This window comes from Ceratotherium simum, chromosome 3 (genome assembly GCF_057802395.1).
Source record: "Ceratotherium simum simum isolate JZ-2026a chromosome 3, ASM5780239v1, whole genome shotgun sequence".
Taxonomy (NCBI): Eukaryota; Metazoa; Chordata; class Mammalia; order Perissodactyla; family Rhinocerotidae; genus Ceratotherium; species Ceratotherium simum.
Window position 1 is genome coordinate 91,428,877 of NC_141902.1, and position 19,631 is coordinate 91,448,507.

A 19,631-nucleotide genomic window follows, 5' to 3' on the forward strand; every position below is an offset into this window, starting at 1 on the left:
GGACATTGTTTCTGAGAAATGCTTATTAACATCCCTCAGAGCACAATTTGGGGAACCCTGCATTAAAGGCAGCTGGGGAGAAGATGGAAGGGTGGTTGGACTCTGGGCTTCTTGGCTAAGAGGTGGGTAGCGCTTGCGTTTTTAGTTGTTGACTGTTAAGAATATAGCACAATGAGAATGAGAACCTCCCAGCCTCTCTGGCACATCTCCTGTCAGGAGTATGACGCATGTGTTCATTCACAGGATATGGAGATGATGACCATTTTCTTCTGGAAAAGGGCTTCTGGAAAGAGAATACTAATAGGGACTACCACTAATGATAGAGCCTCCTGCTGTCTCTAAGGGTGAGGGGGATGTCTTTTTTCCCTTTTCCTGCCTTTCAGCCTTTGCCCATAAAATAGGAATTTCTGTCTCCTTGGAGACACGAGAAGTAACCCCCAGCCCTTCCCTCAACCTGTGTTCTTGGCTTCTCCCTGTGAAAAGTGAGTGATTTATCTGATGGGTAAGATGGGCAGGGTCCGTCATCTAGCATCATACTTCTCTTCTGCGTAGGGCTAAGGCAGAAAAGGGAGACTCTCCCTGCATGTGCGGTTTTCCAGTGAGCTCCTAAGTTTCTTGACTTGCAAAAGATGAGGCAGACCATGACCCTCCATGCAACCGGATAGACAACATCTGCTCTGCAGACCCAACTCTTGTCTGCGCATCCCAAGTTCAAGACTTGGGAGAGGCATCAAGAAGCCCATCTTGGCTTTAAGTCCAAGCAACCTTCTTAAGTCTAGCAATAAAGCCCAACTTTTGATTCCTATCTGACCCCTGTGTGTATTTCTCGGCTGGTTCAAAATTATCACCCTTAAAAACAAGTACAGACTGGATGCCTGAATCCAGGTGCAGGAGAAGAGTAAAGATATCTCTGGAAACTCTCGAGCTGGAGAGGATCTCTGGAGGGGAGTTAATCCTCCCACTCCTTGAAGACAAGACTGAGGCCAAAACGTGCCAAGAAGACAAGTAATCCTTCTGCTTCTAGGGCTCTGGGCAGGAAACAAAGGACCCACCCCATATCTTACTCACTTTCAGCTGTTGGGTGCGACTTCCCCTGGGCTCACATTCCACCACGAGATGACTACTCCAGGCTGGCTGCGGGTTTTATCATTCTTCACCTTCTCCACCATGAAGCACAGGCTTACCCCCCAAGCACTTTTTCTAAGCCAATTACTGTGTATTTACAGTGAGCATAATTAGACCTAATTACTTAATTATCATGACTGCATGCAGCTACTAACTTTGAGTACGTGATTATGGCAGGGAAGCACAGAACAGATGAAGTCATGATATTCAAGAGGAAAGCAGGTTGTTTGGCTCAGGGAGATGGATGTGAGTCTGTCCTTTTGGACCCGTAGGTTACAGCTCCAAAGTGCCTGCTCAGGAATGTCTAGGATTTTCAGATAATTTAGGGGAAACGGTATCTTTTAATTTTTTTTTCTTCCTGGGATAGGGAAGAAAATGACAAAATGCCATGCTTGGATTATGCCTAGATCTGAGAGACTTGGGAGTCAGGACCAAACAGAGGTTCATCTCTAGGGGCTGAGACCCTCAGGAGAGGCTCAAGCATGTGGACCCAGGACTCACCGCCTTGACTCCCAAGATATCCCATTATGGCATCATCTGGCTCTTTCTAGAAAAAAATGAAACTGGTAATGTGTCTGAGTAATCCTTTCCTCCTTGGGCTCACCAAAGCTAGCATCACAGGATTCTCAGGAGTCTGTTACTTATTCTAATTGGATCTGAAAATAAGATTGGAGAAAAATCCAAGGGGAACAATCTTAATTTATGTTCATTTAAAATGTTCTATGAAAGACTGCCTGGCAAGCAGAGCCTGGAGATACCCAACCAGTGAAAAAGGCTAAGGCAAAATATTATTATTACCTTCAGCAAGACGTGACCTACAGTTCTCCTAAAGGGGACTATAAAGATCCAACCAGCAAAATAAAGGACGAGACGCATCAGAATTGCCCACCACCACATCGGTCCTATTCCTCCCATATCACATCCAGCCAATCCTGCCTCCTAAATCAACTATGGGAGCAAACAGCAGTCCCTGGCATGCCAGCCTCCTCTTTTCAGCTGCACTCCCAGAGGAGAAGCTCCCAGCCCAGCCCTGTAACCAGATCCTCTTCCCTCCATCAGGCAAGTCCATCGGGACTTCTGCTAGAGACAAACCTAGACAGCCTTATTCTGCAGTAGCTGCAGCTGCTGCTGCTGCTGTCTCTGCTACTAGTTCCAGGAGGGGCCCCAGTCTCCCAGACAAAGGAGCCCATTTTCCATATTTCATCTGCAAGTCCGTTATGCTGAGCTAAATGGTTGGGAATAAACACCCATCATTATCGTGTGCTAAGCAATCTTTGTTCATATAGAAGGAGACAGAAATCTCTATCACGCTGATGCACTATTAATACTGCATTACGCACACAGGCTCTGTGCTCCCCACTGCAGCTGGGAAACTGGCCTTGGCAGCTCTTCTTCCAGAAAAGGCAAGATCCATGGCCTACTGGCCCAAGAGAGGAGGAGGAGACAAGCCACTCACTTCTGATGAAGGAACCACCGGTCCCAGCTAAAGGGACACAGTCCACAGACCTTGTAGCTCCAGCTTTGTTTATCTTTGTGGAAGTCCTTGCCTTGTAGGCTGGTATGTTACGAGGGATGCATCAAGCAATTGCCCTGGGGAAAGAGAGTGAGGCCAGGACCTCTAAACAGCTGCAATGTAGCCAAAGAGGTGTAAGGAAGGGTGGTCCTCCACTCTACCCCAAGGCCCACTGGAGAGTGCCTGGCACTGAATAAGAGCTCAAAGGGTGTTTGTTGACTGACCAAGAAATGAAGGAGAAAAGAGTTGGAGGGAACCAACACAGATGGGGTACTGACAGCCTAATGAGAGAGAGGGCCTGTGAAGAAGACCCCAGGACAGAGTGCCAGGGCCGCTGGGGAGGATGAGTGACAGATCTAGGTAAGCAGCATGAAGAAGTGGTCAGCCAGACAGGGCTGAAGGTTGATGCACATCTATGGTTCAAAGTGTAGAGACTCACTTGGAAAATGCAATCAGTGTGGGAGGCCTGAAAGGCCAGATCCAGGTCAAAAATGACACCTCGGGAAAGAGAAGGCATTAGCAAGGCTTCAGGGAAACCAAAAAGGGGAAGAATTCAGATGCCAGAAGAGATGAAGGCCAATGGTGGCTCAGGGTTGGCACCATGGAGAATTACTACAGATTCTGAGATGCTGTGAAGACACGAGCACAATGGTCAGTAAATCAAGAGGTCAATTTTGTAGTGAACATGGCAGTTGGCCTCTGACTAACGACAAGTCAGACATGAAGGATGCTCACAACTAGTCTATGTGAATATCCAAGAATTATACAGTCATCATTGCTGGTATAATTTAGAGCAGAACAGGTGTATATATGCACACACATGTGCGCGCACACACACACACTCCAGAAAGCACACAAAGTAGGCGGGTGTGCATTGACAAGTGCCAAGAGGTCCTCAGACAGGAGCTGATCAGTGGAGGCCAGTCTAATATGAAATGAAAAGAACCTCTCTTGGTACAGCCACTTGGGAAGACAGTTTGGCATGTTCTTACAAAGCTAAACATACTCTTACCGTACGATCCGGCAATCACGCACATAGGTATTTATGCAAATGAGTTGAAAACTTATATCCATACAAAACTTGCACACAAATATTTATGGCAGCTTTATTAATAATTTCCCAAACTAGGAAGCAACCAAGATGTCTGCTGTGGCTTGAGTTGTATCCACCTCCAAAATAAAAATATGTTCAAGTTCTAACCCCCATTACCTTAGAATGCGACCTTACTTAGAAATAGGGTCATTGCAGATGTAATTAGTTAAGTCAAGATGAGGTCATACTGGAGTAAGGGGGGCCATCAATCCAACATGTCTGGTGTTCTTATAAGAAGACAGCCACATGCAGACAGACACACAGGGAGAACATTGTGTGAGGACAGAGGACTGGAGTGATGTGGCTGCAAGCTAAGAGATACCAGCAAACCATCAGAAGCTAAGAAGAGGCAAGGAAGGTTTCAGAGGGAGCATGGGCCACCGAGACCTTGATTTTAGACTTCTAGCCTCTAAAACTGTGAGACAATAAATTTCTGTTTTCTGAAGCCACCCAGTTTGTGGTACATTGTCACAGCAGCCCTTGGAAACAAATACAATGTCCTTCAATAGGTGAATAGATAATAGACTGTGGTACTTTTAAACAATGAAGTATTATTCGGTGACTAAAAAGAAATAAGCCACCAAGCCACGAAAAGACATAAAAGAATCTAAAACGCCTATTGCTAAGTGAAAGAAGCTAATCCAAAAAGGCTACAAACTATATGATTCCTACTATATGACATCTAGAAAGGCAAAACTACGGAGACAGTAAAAGGATCAGTGGTTGCCTGGGGTTGGGGAGGGGAGATGAATGGGTGACCACAGAGGAGTTTTAGGGCGGTGAAACCATTCTGTGTGATACTGTGATAGTGGATACATGACACGATGATTTTGTAAAACCCATAGAACTATACAACACAAAGGTGAACCCTACTGTAAACTATGGACTTCAGCTAATGATCATACATCAATATTGGTTCATCAATTGTAACAAACATACCACACTAATGCAAGATGTTAATAACAGGGGAAACTGTGGCGGTGGGGGCGGAGTGTGAAGAGGTATATGGGAACTCTTTGTAATTTCTGCTTAATTTTTCTGTAAATCTAAACCTGCTCTAAAAAATTTAAAAACAAAAAAAAACCTGACCTAACCCCGAGGCCAAGCATTCCCTTATCTGAAGGCATCCATGGTCCCTTGGGGACTTGATTCCATGGAGAATTCAGAGCGTGAGATAAGTGCTGACAGCCAGACCAAGGCTGACCCACCCCCTTGACTATGGGACCTTCAGCCATGGTTCTCCTCAGAACCCCAACCCTGAAGGGCCTATCCACAGAGCTGGCCTTATCCTGGAAACAGGGAGAAAAGCGAGGCTCCATAAAACAACAAAACTGTCCTCATTCCTGAATAGCCAGCTTCCCTGAGTTCAAGAGGTATGGAGTAAATGCTGTGGACCACTGGAACCTTGGGCAATGTGATCTGATAGGGAAAGGATGGAGGCTGGAGTCAGCAGGTCTGGGTTTGAATCTCAGCCTCTCTCTTAACAGCTGTATGATTTGGAACAAGTTACTTAAGCTCACTGAGCCTCGGTCTCTTTATCTATAGAATAGGTGTAGCAGCCTCTCCCTCAGCAAGTGGGTGAAAGATCGCATGAGATAAAAACATCGGGTCCAGAGGAGGCTGTTGATGCAGACCAAGGACCTTTCCTGCCATCTGTGACGTGTGACATGTCTAGAGAGTGGGGCCGTGGAGTGAAGACACGCTCACCAGGAATCATCTGACACACAGTTGGTGTCCTCTCTGACCCTAGTTCCATACTGTTTTCTATAGAAAATGAAGAATTATGACACAGAAGAGCTACTTCTTGGAACAAACTCAAAGTCAGGTTTGGGAAACAGAACACATATTTGAGAAGTGACTGGATGTCCTAAGATTTGATTCAGTCATTCGAGACCAGTGCACGGCATTTACTCTAAGCCATGGGTTCCCAGGAGAGAAAGGTCACTCTGTGATCCCACTCTGTGGGCCTAGGAAGAGGCTGGAAATGAGCCAGCTGTTGAATGATGAATAGGGTGTAGAAAGGAAAAAAGTGGTGTGGGGTGATGTAGAGAGGGGAGACGGACATTTCAAGTAGAATTACACTAAGGTAGCAGGTGGAGGTGTGGGACGGGAGACCTGGAAAGAAGTGATTAGGGATGAAGGCTGGCAAATCATTAGCAGAAAGGTGAAAGGTGAGAATGCTCAGCTCTGTGAGTGGTCCCAAGGGAGCAAAGGGTGCCTTCTGTGTCTTGGAGACCAGCTATGGTTGGCAGTAAACCCCTGAGAGTAGGGACCATGCATGTCTTCTTCCCCGCTGTTTCCGGAGCCTAAAAGAAGGCCTGACCCAAACTCTCAATAAATATTTATTGAATAGATGAAAGGAAGAAAAATCAGCACAGTGTGAGTGACTTGGATGCTAATGAAGAAGACAGACTCAAAGGAATATGGTCAAGTTTTGCAAAGAGATGGAGGATGGAGAACTCAGGAGTTCCGGGGAAATGGGAAGAGAAATGGAGCTGCAGGATGGGGAGCTTGAAGAGGGTTAGTGGACCGGAAAAGACTAGAAAGAGTAAAGAGCAGTATCTGGAGTGGGAGGTGAGGAGAGGATGGGTCACCAGGATGGGGGAGACCTCTGTTTGCAGGTCCACGATGAGGGGGAGAGATCAGAAGGATGGAGAGGTTGGGAGGGCTGACTCTGAGAAGATGGGGGCACCATTTCCTCTGAGACAGAGACAACCTGTGAACAAAGGCAGATGCCCTGACCTGGAGTCAGAAGAAGAGAAGGAGGAAACAGCTTAGGTCCTCCAGATGGCCTCAGCTCTGCCTCACGAAGAGGCAAAGTTGTCTTTTGAGAATGGGTTTTGGAAAAGGGGATGAACAGAGAACCCCAGGGCCTTAATGAGAGCCAGGGAGCCCTCCAACTGGCCTACGGCAAAGAGTCACAGTGTGACTCCTAAGACAGCAACCACAGTCCAGCCCAGCACATGCACAACTATTGCAGCCGAGCTGTCACAGGGTGACAAAGGTAACCGAGGGCCCAACATTGCTACAAATACCTCTTAACTTCTCTCAGTGACCCATCTAGACTGGCCCCTTGGCGTGTCATTCTGCAGGATCTAGCCCCAAATCAGCGCTGTAACAAGGAGGGCTGAACCCATTTCCTGATGCTTTTGAGAACCAGGGGGCTTTAAATAAACAAGGAGGGGGCCCTTATTAGGCTTCAGATTCCATATACATTCCTGGGCAGGAGCATCTTTATTCAGCACTTTCAGAATCCCTGGAAAGGTTGAATAAATTCAGAATAAAGACAACACCAAATGCAGAGCGCTCTTTGGGAACGTAGGCAAAAGGACACGAGCATCTGATAAGGAATTGTACTAGGTGATCTCTAAATATCCTTGCAGCCCTGACATGCTATGAAAAATGCTGTGGACCAGATTGAAGACAGATAGAAAGTGAGAAGTGAGGAGAGGAGCCGCATCCTGATCACTCCGGTCAGAAAGGTCCACCATTTATGATAAACACGTGTAAAGAAAGAAAAGCGCTTTTGTCCTAAATCCATCACTGGGGGGGACTTGGGGAAATGATGGGAGAAGTCAGGTAGCACTACGTCCCTGCAATTTCTTCCCATATCACACATTTTTAAATGGGACGAAGAAGGGAATCAGACAGGCGAGCCCCTGGGGGACCCACAGTATGAGCATTCCTCCTCCTTTAATCCTCTGTTCCTGCCATCCCCCCAAAGGAGTGACCCCGGCCTTGTCTGCAGCATCATAAATGTTCTCTGCTTATTTATCTGCCAAGGTGCATGTGGTTTTAATTATTTATGATAGTGTCTCCTCGCACATGGGGATGTGTCTTGGAGTCACTTCCCTCAACTGATGGAGCCTTTGTAATCAGAGACCTGCTGCCTCTCAGCCTGTAAATCTTGGTGAGGAGCTGGCGGGCGCTCCCACTCGCTGTCTGTGTGAGTCAGCCATGGATTTGCAGAGGGAGGATTAGCCAAATCCAGTTACGAGGCTCCTGCACACAGCTTGTCGTTGCCACTCATGTTTTCCGAAAACAATTAAGAGCCACCTCTGTCTATTGATGGGACAAAACGTACTGCTTCTGTGAAAAGGACTCTCTCACTAATTTTGAAGGCTTCTGACAATCTGAAGTCATCTCATGATTTTCCTCTCATAAGGAATTGCTTGTTCCCTATTCCTTCAAGTCTTTGTCAATAAACCCACTTCCCTTCCATCTCCACTGACCTCTTCTTGTTCACACGGAAGTACTGTCTGGATCCTTGGAAAGATCTCCACATGGTTTTCCTAAATTCACCCCGCCTGGCAATTGTGCCAATAACCTGGTATCAGGAGCTCACGAGCACAGATACGACCCAGAGACCACACTCTCCACCAGGAGCCCAGAGCCTCCACTAAAGGGAATACAGACTGTCCTCACTGTTCACGGATTCTGTATTTACAAATTCACCTACTCGATAAAATTTATGTGTAACCTATAACCAAACTCGCTGTGCTTTCACAGTCGTTCACAAACATGAGGAGTGGTGAAAACTCTGAGTCACCCAACATGCACGTCCCCTCGAGGTTGAACAAGGCCATGCTCTGCTCTCTGGTTTTGGCTTTTGTACTGTAAACAAGTGTCTTTTTCATGGTCTATTTAATGCCACACTTTTTTTGCATGCTTGTACTTTTTGTTGGTGATTTCGCTGTTTAAAGTGGCCCCCAAGCATAGTGCTGAAGTGCTGTCTAGTGTTTCTAAGAGGAAGAAGGCGGTGGTGGGCCTCATGGAGAAAATAGGTGTGTTAGATAAGATATGTGTGTTAGACAAGCTTTGTTCAGGCTTGAGTCATAGTGCTGTTGGCCCCGTGTGCAATGTTAATGAACCAACAATACATATCAAATAAGGTGTCTTTAAACAGAAGCACACATAAAACAAAGTTATATATTGGTCACTTATAAAAATGTTATGACCAGACGCTCACAGGAACCTAACCCTATATTTCCCTTAGGAACAACGGTTCAGTGTTTGCTAACTCAGTGTTCACAGTGACTTTATAGAACACAACTCCAGTGAACAACGAGAATCAATTGTATATTCAACACAGCAATGCCTAAATGTCTGTTCAAATTCAACACCACTCTAGAAAACTCAGCAACATCAACCCTAGACCAAGTTTGGACCCATGCTACCACCACAGAAGGGCTTCCCTCCCAGCCACACCCAGGTCAGTCCAGGATGTGAGGCAAGGGCATTAGCCAGAGCAGAACCACTCTCTGCACTATGTCCCCCACTCTCTAACTGAAACACAGATATCTTTCTTCCCTTGCCCAGCCCTGGTCCAGAACCCAGGTATCCTCCTTCTAACTGATACTGACAGGGGTGTGTGATAAATACTGAGACAGATTCTGGAGGACACCCAAGGTTGGGAGGCAAATGATGACCTTATTCTGCCTCAAGCCCAGTCCCTCCCACTGTGACAATCCTCTTGCTAAAAATCAGAGCCAGAAAAACAGAAGCCAAGGTCGAAGGGGTAGCCAAATGCCCACTCTGCTATAAGATGGACCAGTGGGAACAGCAAGAGTTCTGTGAGCTACAAACAGTGTGGCCCAAGTACAGAGAGCTCAGCCAGGGGGAGAGCAAGACCAGAGGCACTTCTTCTGAGTTTGACCCTGAGACCAGCTAAGAGAAGAAGAGAATGGATGGCAGAAGCCTGGAGGCAGGGAAGGGGAACTCAGCCTCCTGGTACCTCAGTTTTCCTGTCTGTAAGATGAAGCCTTCACCTAGCCCATCCCTGAGGTCCCTTCCAGCTCCAAGGCAGTCTCAGGGGCCTCTGTGCTCTCTCCAGAAGTAGATGGAGGACCATTTCCTGGGGGCAGAAGCAGTGGGAGGGGAGGGGGTGTGTACTGGGGTTGCTGGGCCTAGATTGAACCTAGGGACACAGCAAGGGGACACCTGCTGGATGGGGGTGCTAAGCTGTGCAGGCTCTGGGAGCTGGCAGAGGCCATAGCAGAGCTTAGCAGAAATACAAAGAGGGGGGCTGAACCAACAGGAGGTGAGAGATGAGGAAGAAATAGGCACCCTGAGCCCTCTGATCCGAGTGAGGCACCTGCAGTGGGGAGGTGAGGAGTCCTAGCGCTGGGGCCATGATACGATTCTCAGAAAGTGCACACTTCGGGGCACTGGAGGGGCAGCTAGAGAGATGTTTCCATTCAAAGGGTACTCACTGCCCTTCATTCCCTTCCCCTCTCGTGGAGGTTGGGTGGAGGGTCTGATGACCTCAGGGGCTGTTGACTGAACAGAGTCAGGTTACATTTCCTAAATACAGAGGTCAGGTCTACAGAGAAGACCAGCCTTGTCTGTGCCCCCTGTCCTATTGGGAGCACCTCTCCATGTGGGTCTGGGCCTCCTGCCTCCAGGCTGCTCCCCACCCCGAGCCCTCTCTGCCCAGGGGCTCTGCCCCAGTGAAGTCCCCTTACCCAGGCTATTCTTCAAGTTTTGAGACAAACAGGGAAAGTCTCTTAGAGAGTGGGAGGTTAGTGGGTAGTAAGTCACCTCAGAAGGTTCCAGAACCCCAGCTACATGGTATATCGCCATGCCACCCTCCCCTCCCCAGAAGGGACAACATTCTACGCTGGTACTCACATGTGTCTGGCTTGTGGCAGTTGTGTCCCTGACGGAAGTACTGGGGGTTCTCGATGACTGGGATGCGGGTCATACCGATGACCACCGTGTCCGGCCCGGCATCCAGTGACGAGGGTGTGGTGATGCCATGGTTGATGTGGTGCAGTGGGCTGGCTGAGTCCTCTTCACCACTGATGACAGCCACAGGACCTGCACACACCAGGAGAGACATGGGAGCCCGGTGAAGTCACATCTGGCTAGCGCCCAACCCTGCCCGCAGACCCATTCACTATTTTTGCCACCACATTTTCCATAAGAGTAAAATCCATTGGAAGAGGATTCCCAGAATGCTCTGGATTCTGAATTCAAAGAACCACCCCTTAATTCTCTCTCGAGAGAGAAAAATCCACCCATAACACCATGGAAACAGCTGCAAAACAAAAAAGTGAATCGAAATGACTATGACATGAATTATTTTCACTTCCCCCAAATCCAAATTAGTTCAAAATAATGCAAATTTTAAATGTGTCTTTGCTTATGTAGCAACAACAGGATAAAAAAAATGACAAAGTGGTAGTTTGTACCCTGTCCTTCCTCCCTTCAGGAACTTTAAAAAACTACTGATACCAGCTCCCACCTCCAAAGATTCAGATTCAATTGGTCTGAGGATGCAACCTGGGCATCAGGATTTAAAGAACTCCCATGTGAGTCCCACGTACACCCTAGAACCCCTAATCTAGAATCTCTAATTAGGGCCTTGGAGGCTGAGAGCCATTCCAGAGTGGCCATGAGATTCCTCTAGGAATGTGATATAGCTTTCACTGGACTCTGCTATCAACTCTTCCCAGCCCACAGGGAGATAAGCTCAATGTGTGCCTGGATCTAACCTGAGCCAGCTCTCACAGGTGACAGTAATTAGGCTGCATCACTATTAGCCTACAGGCAGCTGGACCAGCTGCCCCACTCTTGAAAGATCCATATTGCCCCAATGGCTTCAAAGAACACCATTTGCATCTTCGCCAACCCCAACTCCACCATTTTCTAAGCCAAAAAAGAAATCCAGTAAATAAGATTATTTACAAACACAACTTGACAAAGATAATTATTGCTGCAGTCTTGGTAGAGCAATGATTCTGTTTGGTGGTGTGATTCTCCCATACATACAAACAAAACTCCTGTAAAGTGAATTAGCTGTGACTGTTTGTGGCTTCATACAACTGGCGTTTTAAAGATTTTATTTATTCAGTTTTTCCCCCCAAAGCCCCAGTAGATAGTTGTATGTCATAGGTTCACATCCTTCTAGTTGCTGTATGTGGGACTCGGCCTCACGTTGGACGGAGAAGTGGTGCCTCGGGGCGCGCCCGGGATCCGAACCCGGGCCGCCAGCATCAGAGCGCGCGCACTTAACCGCTAAGCCACGGAGCCGGCCCACAACTGGCGTTTTAAATGGCTGCTTTGCAAAACACATGGTCCCAAGACAAAATGCCTTCTGTGATTTGGTTTTGCAGCTTGAACAGTATTTCCACTGCAGAAATCCATTACATCTTACTGAAGTTTATGGGGAGAATATTTCCCATCAAACAGCAAGGTGGAGCGCCAATGAGGCAGAACTAAATGGAAGACTAGTAAATGCAAACTGAGGACACTGAATTCCACTCTGTCAGTACAGACAGGTTTATTCCAATCCACGACAAATGTCTGACCGTGTTTGGAGACAGGAGGAAAAGTAGCAATAAGCAGTTGCCCAAACACTTGCAATAATCACTTGCCTTGCAACAAGAGGCCAGTTCCTGAAAACACCTTGTAAACTTTTTGAAAAACTCCACAGTGATTTTCAGTTAAACACGGAAAGCTGAACACTGGTCTTTATCCTCCTCCTCTCCCCAAATGCCACCACAACACAAAGAAATATTTGTGCACAAAGAGAAGGAAGGGGAAACAAGAGGAAATAAGACATTTCGAAAGATGAAAAAGCAAAGGAGGATGCTTGCTTGCAGAGAGGAGAAAGATGCAGAAGAAAGGACCCCCGGGGCTACAGCGGGAGTATTTACAGGAAGTCAGTTCTGCTGGGGACGCCCAGTACTTGAAGGGACAGGGTACTGTGGAAGGCTGGGGTGAGGCTCAGGTCGGGAACCAGGTACTCAAGCCACTACCTCACCCCCATCCCTCCAGAGTCTAGTGGTTTATTCCCAGAGAAATTGAACTCAAAAGGCTCAGGAGAGGGCCAAGGTGAAGCATGAAGCTGAGCCCCTTCTTCCTGCTCCTAGAACAACAGAAACCAGGAATAATCCTGCCTACCCACCCACCTCACTCCCAGTCTCACCTCACACCACGCCCCCTGCAGGAGATCAGAAAACGCTTCTCTGGAGAAACTGAATGCCTCAGAAAAGACTTCTAGGTACTGACATTGAGGGGTCTCCCAGTGCAGCCAAGCTTACCGTGTGATCAGGCCATAGTGAAGCCTAATAGTTGACAAGCCCCCTCTGTACACACAAAGTGCTTTCCAGAACTCAATTCCTACATACGAAGAAACAGTCCAGGATCACCAGACGCTTCAGCAAAGCTTCAGCATGAAAGAGAGAGTGCAAGACACACGGACAATCAGGGCCCTGCAGGAAACAGAGGCAGTACAGGGAGCAGAGGCCTTCTTCTTTTTTAATCACTAATATCCTCAGAGAGATAGATGAAGACATTGTATCCATAAAACAAGACGATACACAAAATGTAAACAATTAGAGGGTAAGAAAGAGTCCTTGGGAATTAGGATCATCAAAATGTGAAAGTCAAAGGAGAGTGTAAGATAAAGTCAAGGAAATTTTCCAGAAAGTCAAACAAAAAGGAAAGAGGGGGTAAATAGGAAAGAAAAGATAAGAAAATTAAAGACCCCATCCAGAGATCCAACATCTGATTGAAAGATGGGACATGGGGAGGGAAAGGGAAAAAGGGAGGGAGAGAGAATAGAAAAGATAGAAGCAAAAATTTAAAAATTGTGGAAAAATTTCCCCAAATTACCTGCCTACCCAGTTTCCAGCATAATTAACACATGCATGTGTGCGCACACGCACATACACACACACAAATCAAGGCACAAAATTATGAAATGCCAGAACCTGGAGAATAAAGAGAAGATACAAGAGCTTCCAGGAGGGAGGGATGGGTCACATTTCAAAAGAAAGAGGAATTAGGAAGACAACAGAATTCTCCATAGCTGTACTGAGCAATTCCTTCAAAATTTTGATGAATAAATTTTCAGCCTAGAATTCTACACTTAAAAATTTATTCATCCACTGTAAGGGCAAAAGAAAGGTATTTGCAGACGTGTAAGATTTTACCTCCCCCTTTCTTAGGAGGTGAGGCTGTAGCAAAACAAAGGGGCAGATGAGGAAAGAGGGAGTGAGAGATTCAGTTCCCAGAAGACCACACAACAGAAGGCCCCCTGCACCTCGCCCCCTTCTGTCCCCAGCATTATGGGATATGGGTTGTTGTAGTGATGTGGAGGAAGGACAGGAATCAGCAGGAGTTTGGAGAAGGTATAACACTGGCACATTGACTCGGCTCTCATCAAGTCAATGGACAGCAAGTGGTGACCAAAATGTTCCAAGAACCTGTGATCTAAAATGCTCTCTGCTTTCTTGACATTATTCTAGGATCTGAAAGTGCTGGGGGTAAGAGCCACGGGGAAAAGAAGTGTCCTGCCACAGGCTCCCAAGCCATTAGGGGTCGGGGTCGGGGACGAGGCTGCCCAGGAAGACTTCACAGAAATAACAGAATAAAGCAGACTCTGGAGCCCTGGAGAACGCAATACTTACAATGCAGGCAGTGAAAAGGGAGCAGGAAAGGAAGAATGAGAAGAAATGGCCAGAAAATCAGATGAGAATCAGAAAGGCTATTGTGTTAGAAGTCAAAGGAGGAGAATTACTAAAAGTTCAAGAGCATCATATACTGAGGCCAAGTAGGATGAAGAATGAGCTTAATGAGAGCAGTTTCCATAGAATGCAGGGAAAAAAAACTAATTATAGTGGGTTGAGGAGTTAGTTGGAGAAATCACCATCATCATCATCATCATCATTTTTATTGAGAGCATCCTATGTATCACACCCTGTAAATGTAACTTCTTGAACTTTATAATGCCTCTGTGAGGTCGGCATCATTGTTTGCCCCATTTTACAGATGGGGCACTGAGGCATAAAGCAGTGACCTGTCCATGGACCACACCCAGCAAGGAAGTGATGATGCTGGAATTCAGTCCAACAGTCTGGCCCCAGAGCCCGGGCTCATAGCCATTACGCAGCACTGCCTCCCTGAAAGTGCCGACTGCGGGGGGAGCACTTGTTCTAAGGGACACTTGATCAATGCTGGTACATTAGCCTCCTCATGTGCAGCTGCCTTCCACCGCAGGTCCCTAAGACCTTTTTAAAGATGTTCCTCTTGACCCTTGAGAATGGGAACAACAGTGAGTCACCTCATTAGACTCATCCCGATAGATTACAGATAATTCATCATCTCCTCCTCTTCCCAGTGCTGCTATATGCTCTTATTCAATGACAACCACATCAGAAGGAGCATTGCACCGTCAGATCGCTGTCCAATCCCAGAGGCCCTCTTAGACACCCTCGCTCTTCCATAAACCACATTCCTTGAAATAAAAGCCAATAAAGAGTACATAGCCCCATCACTTCAAAGGAGGTAAGAGGAGACCCCTGCAGCTCGCTCCCACCTGCCTGTGGCAGAGTCCAGCAGTGCTCCCCACCAGGCCTGTGGCTGGCGCTGGGCAAGGCAAGTCCTCCTTGGACAGGGCTGTTCTGCATATGGCAGGCTATTCAGCATCCCTGGACCTGGGCATTAAAAGCCAGTCTGAGGTTCATCAACTGTAACAAATGTACCACTCTGTGGGGGATGTTGATAATGGGGGAGGCCGTGTATGTGTGGGGGCAGGGGGTGTACGAGAACTCTGTGTACCTTCCTCTCAATTTTGCTGTGAACCTAAAACTGCCCCAAAAAAGAAAAAAATCTAATAAGAATTTTTTTTAAATAAGTTTATTTTTAAGCTCTCTTTATTTTATCCCCTTTTCACAACCTTCCTTCCTTTTTTTTTTGAGGAAGATTGGCCCTGTGCCAACATCTGTTGCCAATCTTCCTCTTTTTTTCTTTTTTCTCCCTAAAGCCCCAGTACATAGCTATGTATCATAGTTGCAGAGCTGTAGCTCTTCTATGTGGGACGCCACCTCAGCATGGCTTGATGAGTGGCGAGCAGGTCCGCGCCCAGGATCCAAACCAGTGAACCCCGGGCCGCCAAGGTGGAATGTGCAAACTTAACTGCTACACCACCAGACTGGCCCCAAGAATTTTTTAAATAAGTATTTTTAAAAAGCCAGTCTCCTCACCCAATACACAGTACATTTCTCAGTACCCGTTGGGGTGACAGAACTCCCCCAGGGTGAGAACAGCTGATAGAGGCACTAGCATTCCCTCTAGGAACGAGTGTCCCTTTCCAGATCTGGCCAGTTCTCATGTCACTTGCTTCAGGAAAACCCACAGACCTGTGGCCCCTCTGAGGAGGAAGCATTCTTCTCATCTTAATAACTACAGAGAAGAATTTATTAAGATATGAGGAAGGGGGCTGGCCCAGTGGCGTAGTAGTTAAGTTCGCGCACTCTTCTTCAGTGGCCCGGGGTTCGCAGATTCAGATCCTGGGTGTCGACCTATGCACCCTCATCAAGCCATGCTGTGGTGGCGTCCCATATACAAAATGGAGGAAGATGGGCAGAGATGTGAGCTCAGGGCTAATCTTCCTCAGCAAAAGGAGGAGGGTTGGCAACAGACGTTAGCTCAGGGTTGATCTTCCCCTCCAAAAAACAAAAACAAAAAAAAGATACAAGGAAGGGACGAGTAATGGGGGAAAATCTCATCTGCTGGGGAGCTCCTCTATTTTCCAAGCCCTAAGGCAAGTTAGCAGAAGGAGTCAAGCTTGCTGTCTTCTAAGCTCTCAACACACACACACACACAGTCTAGTACCTGTGATGGGCTTCTCTGCTGTCACTAATCCAGTCCTAATTACACAATTATTTTGTTATGCAGCGCTAATAAACAAAAGAAAGACAATCAGGCTTATAGCCTTTCTGTAAGTTCGAGCTTTTGAGAGAGTCCCAGGAGGGAACACAAGTTTGCTCAGACACTCACATCACATGATTCTCTTCCCAAAAGGGCGCCTTTTTTTTCTTCAGAACTGTGGTGGGTTTTATTCTTCCAGCCACATCACAATAGAACTGTTGGATAATTAGAGAAAGTTTGATGGTCCCGACAGGTGTCTGGCCCAGCAGGATGGTCCAAACTGTCTTTCCAGAGTCTGTCTCTTTCCCTCTCTGCTCCTTCTATGGGAAAAAATAAGGAGGCAGTGCCAGGAATAGCTTAGATTTTCATAAGTGGTTGATCCCAATGTGGGAGTCAGGTTCCCCCAGAAAGCAAAGGTCTCTGATGAGACCACGAGATGGAATTTCGCTGTAGTAGAGCGAGCTCTGACCCAGGTGGATGGAGGTTCTATCGCAAGGGAACTGAGGGCCGCAAGTCACTGTGAGGACTGCAGGGACAAGGCATCCTGCAGAAGCCTCTGGGGAATCAGGGTTCTTAGTGCAAAAGCAGAGAGGGAAGTGGTGCACTGCCCAAAATGAAGGAGGGAAAAGCAACAGCCCCCCGGTAATGCATTAACACAGAAACACTCGCTGCCCTTTTCAGACCAGGCGAAGGACTTCCTTAGAATCACTTCACCAATGTCCTACTCTTGTCATTAAATCCCATTTTGTTCCACCAACTACCTAACTTACAAAGTACTAACAATTCTCAGAAATCTGGCCCCAAGAAAATACAGTCATTGGTTCAACACGATGGCATTTGCCCAGCCAATTTGTAGAAGTGGTTCTTCTCCAATTTCCAAACAAATGACTCAGAGTCCCAAGGTTGTGGTTATAACAAAAGGAAAAGGGGAGAAAAAATAAACTAACATTCACTAAACACCTACTGTATGCCAGATATGTTGCTGGGCATTTTTTTCTCTTCTCATCTGATGCTCAAAATATACAGTTATTCCCATTTGATCAACTAGAAAACTGATCCTCTAATAAGTTTAGTTTTCCAAAAATCACCTCTCCAGGAAGTGATGAGCCTGAATTGGAACCTATGTTTATTCGTCTCCAAAGTTCTTACTCTTCCCACCAAACTACCCATCTTCCCAATAGTATGGCTGACATGAAGTATTTTTTACGAACAGAATTCAGTGTGAATACATGAGGCCATATAAAGAAGCTGAGACATCTGAATCAAGGCAGCTAGGCACAGATCACCAAATATGTTCAAGGCTGAACCAACTCATATAAGATAACTTTGGGCAGTCAAGGCTTACATTTATGGCTAAGTTGTAAAATCCTGGGGCCAGAATTCATCCATTTCTACATTCCTTCATTTATCCCTGTACTTCCTTCCAAGGGGAGGACAAGCTTATCTACCAATTCAGAAAACCCTCTTAGGAACCGTGATCATTATCACTGTCGTTCACCAAGGATTTCCAGGCCCTGGTAGTTCCACAGTTTTCTGCACCCCTTGAAGTTAAGCAGTAATTTGTCACTTCCTTTGGCTAAGGAGAAGTAAAGTAGAAGGGATATGCATCACTTCCACATGGAAGCTGTAAGATCCCGTGTATGAACTGCCACATTCTCTTTTTCTTGCCTTGGCAATTGTGGAAGCATGAAGCAGAGCCCTAGTCAACCTCAGTCCCTGAGTGAGGCTGACATAAAGCCAAGGGCACCTGGGCACATGCAGCCTTCGTGAGAAATACAGCTTTGTTGTCTTAAGTCATTGAGATTAGCAGGGTGCTGTTTGTTATCACAGCATAACCTAGTTCATGCTGACGAATACAGGAATGAAGCCATCTCACATTTAACAATGTTACTTCAATCCTTTCCTTCAGACGCTGTGTATGCTTCACACCGTCTTCAACAAATCTTTACAAAAGTGCCTTATGCAAAAGATGTGCTTATCATCCTCAATGATGTAATTCATCTTAAAATGCCTCCTCCCAACTCTCTGTCCCAAAATTGAGCTCTAATCTAAACTAATCTAGTTCCACAGAGAGCCAGACCATGACCTCTATTGTTGAAAAAAAACTCTCCCCCACCCCACCCCAACCCGGGTCTGACTTGGGAAGTAAAGGAAAACAAACCTGAATGGGTCTCATGCTTTTTTAATGTGTCAGAATGAAGCAAACAAGCCAACCTTTGGATTAAGAAAATGATTTTTTAAAAACCTCATCCTTTCCCTACTGATAAAAATCAAACATTGACGTGTCCCTCGTGGGCGAGAGCTCCGCATCAACAAATCTGGGAGCAGGAACTCATAAAACAGAAGAAGTGAAAGCACAACAAACACAATTAAAAATCCAGCCATGCTCAGAGAGGGATTCCATTTACTGTCTCATAAAAAGAGCCTCGTCCTCAGTGGCAAACAAAAGAAAATCAATTTCTTAATTTTTATTGGCAGATGTGGGACAGAGGCCAAGTGAACATGGGCTGTGCCCAGCAGAGTACCTGGGGACAAGGTACCAGCTCTGTTCCTGGACCAGCTCCTCTGCTCCCTCCCCTTTCTGCTTCCTCCAGCTTCCAGACAGACTCTGCCACTGTGATCTCTGGGGCACGCCAGGTCCTGCACGCTGCCCAACAAGCCATGCCCTCCTCACTTCTCTGCTCCTCTCCCGGAATCATTTCCCAAAAGATAAGCTTTTTTCTCAGGCTCCAATTCCCTCCCAGCCTCTTAAGGAACCAAAGGCGTTATTTGTGCCTCGTAGCATTCATAGCTTGGACGTACCACTTGGTGAGTGAAAATGATGCTGCTGATCAACCAGCCGGAGAACACATTTAAGGAAAGGGGAGGCAGGACGGCGCTCTGAACACTTGGTTTTCCTTATCTCAGTTAATCATCACAACAAGCCTGGGGGTAGATCCTGTTATCCCAGTAATGCAGTCGAGAAAATTGAAGCTCAAGGTTTCATAATTTGCTCAAGGTCACACAGTTAATAAGTGGTAGACAGACCCACGTCTATCTGACTTCCAAGTTCGGGCTCATTTCACTGCACCATGCTGCCTAACCCCCAGCATTGTTTTTCTGACACTGGGATGAGTTAGATGGGGTCAGTCACAGTCTCCTTCCCACTCCCAATCTTTATTCCCATAAGACTCATTTGTAAGAGAACTGGCTTCATTTAGGAGTGGAGCTCATGACATTTCCAGCAAACTTTAGACCCAC

At 46.6% G+C, this 19,631-nt stretch overlaps 1 protein-coding gene across 4 annotated transcripts in view; it reads right to left on the minus strand.

Annotated features, from left to right (window-relative positions):
* The window catches only part of NTRK3 (neurotrophic receptor tyrosine kinase 3), a 367,961-nt gene that overhangs the window by 140,832 nt on the left and 207,498 nt on the right, over positions 1 to 19,631 (minus strand). For all 4 annotated transcript variants that reach the window (XM_014788632.2, XM_087428913.1, XM_087428912.1 and 1 more), the window contains exon 12: positions 10,362 to 10,550. In XM_014788632.2, the coding sequence (XP_014644118.1) occupies positions 10,362 to 10,550 (189 nt within the window). The remainder of the gene's footprint in view (positions 1 to 10,361; positions 10,551 to 19,631) is intronic.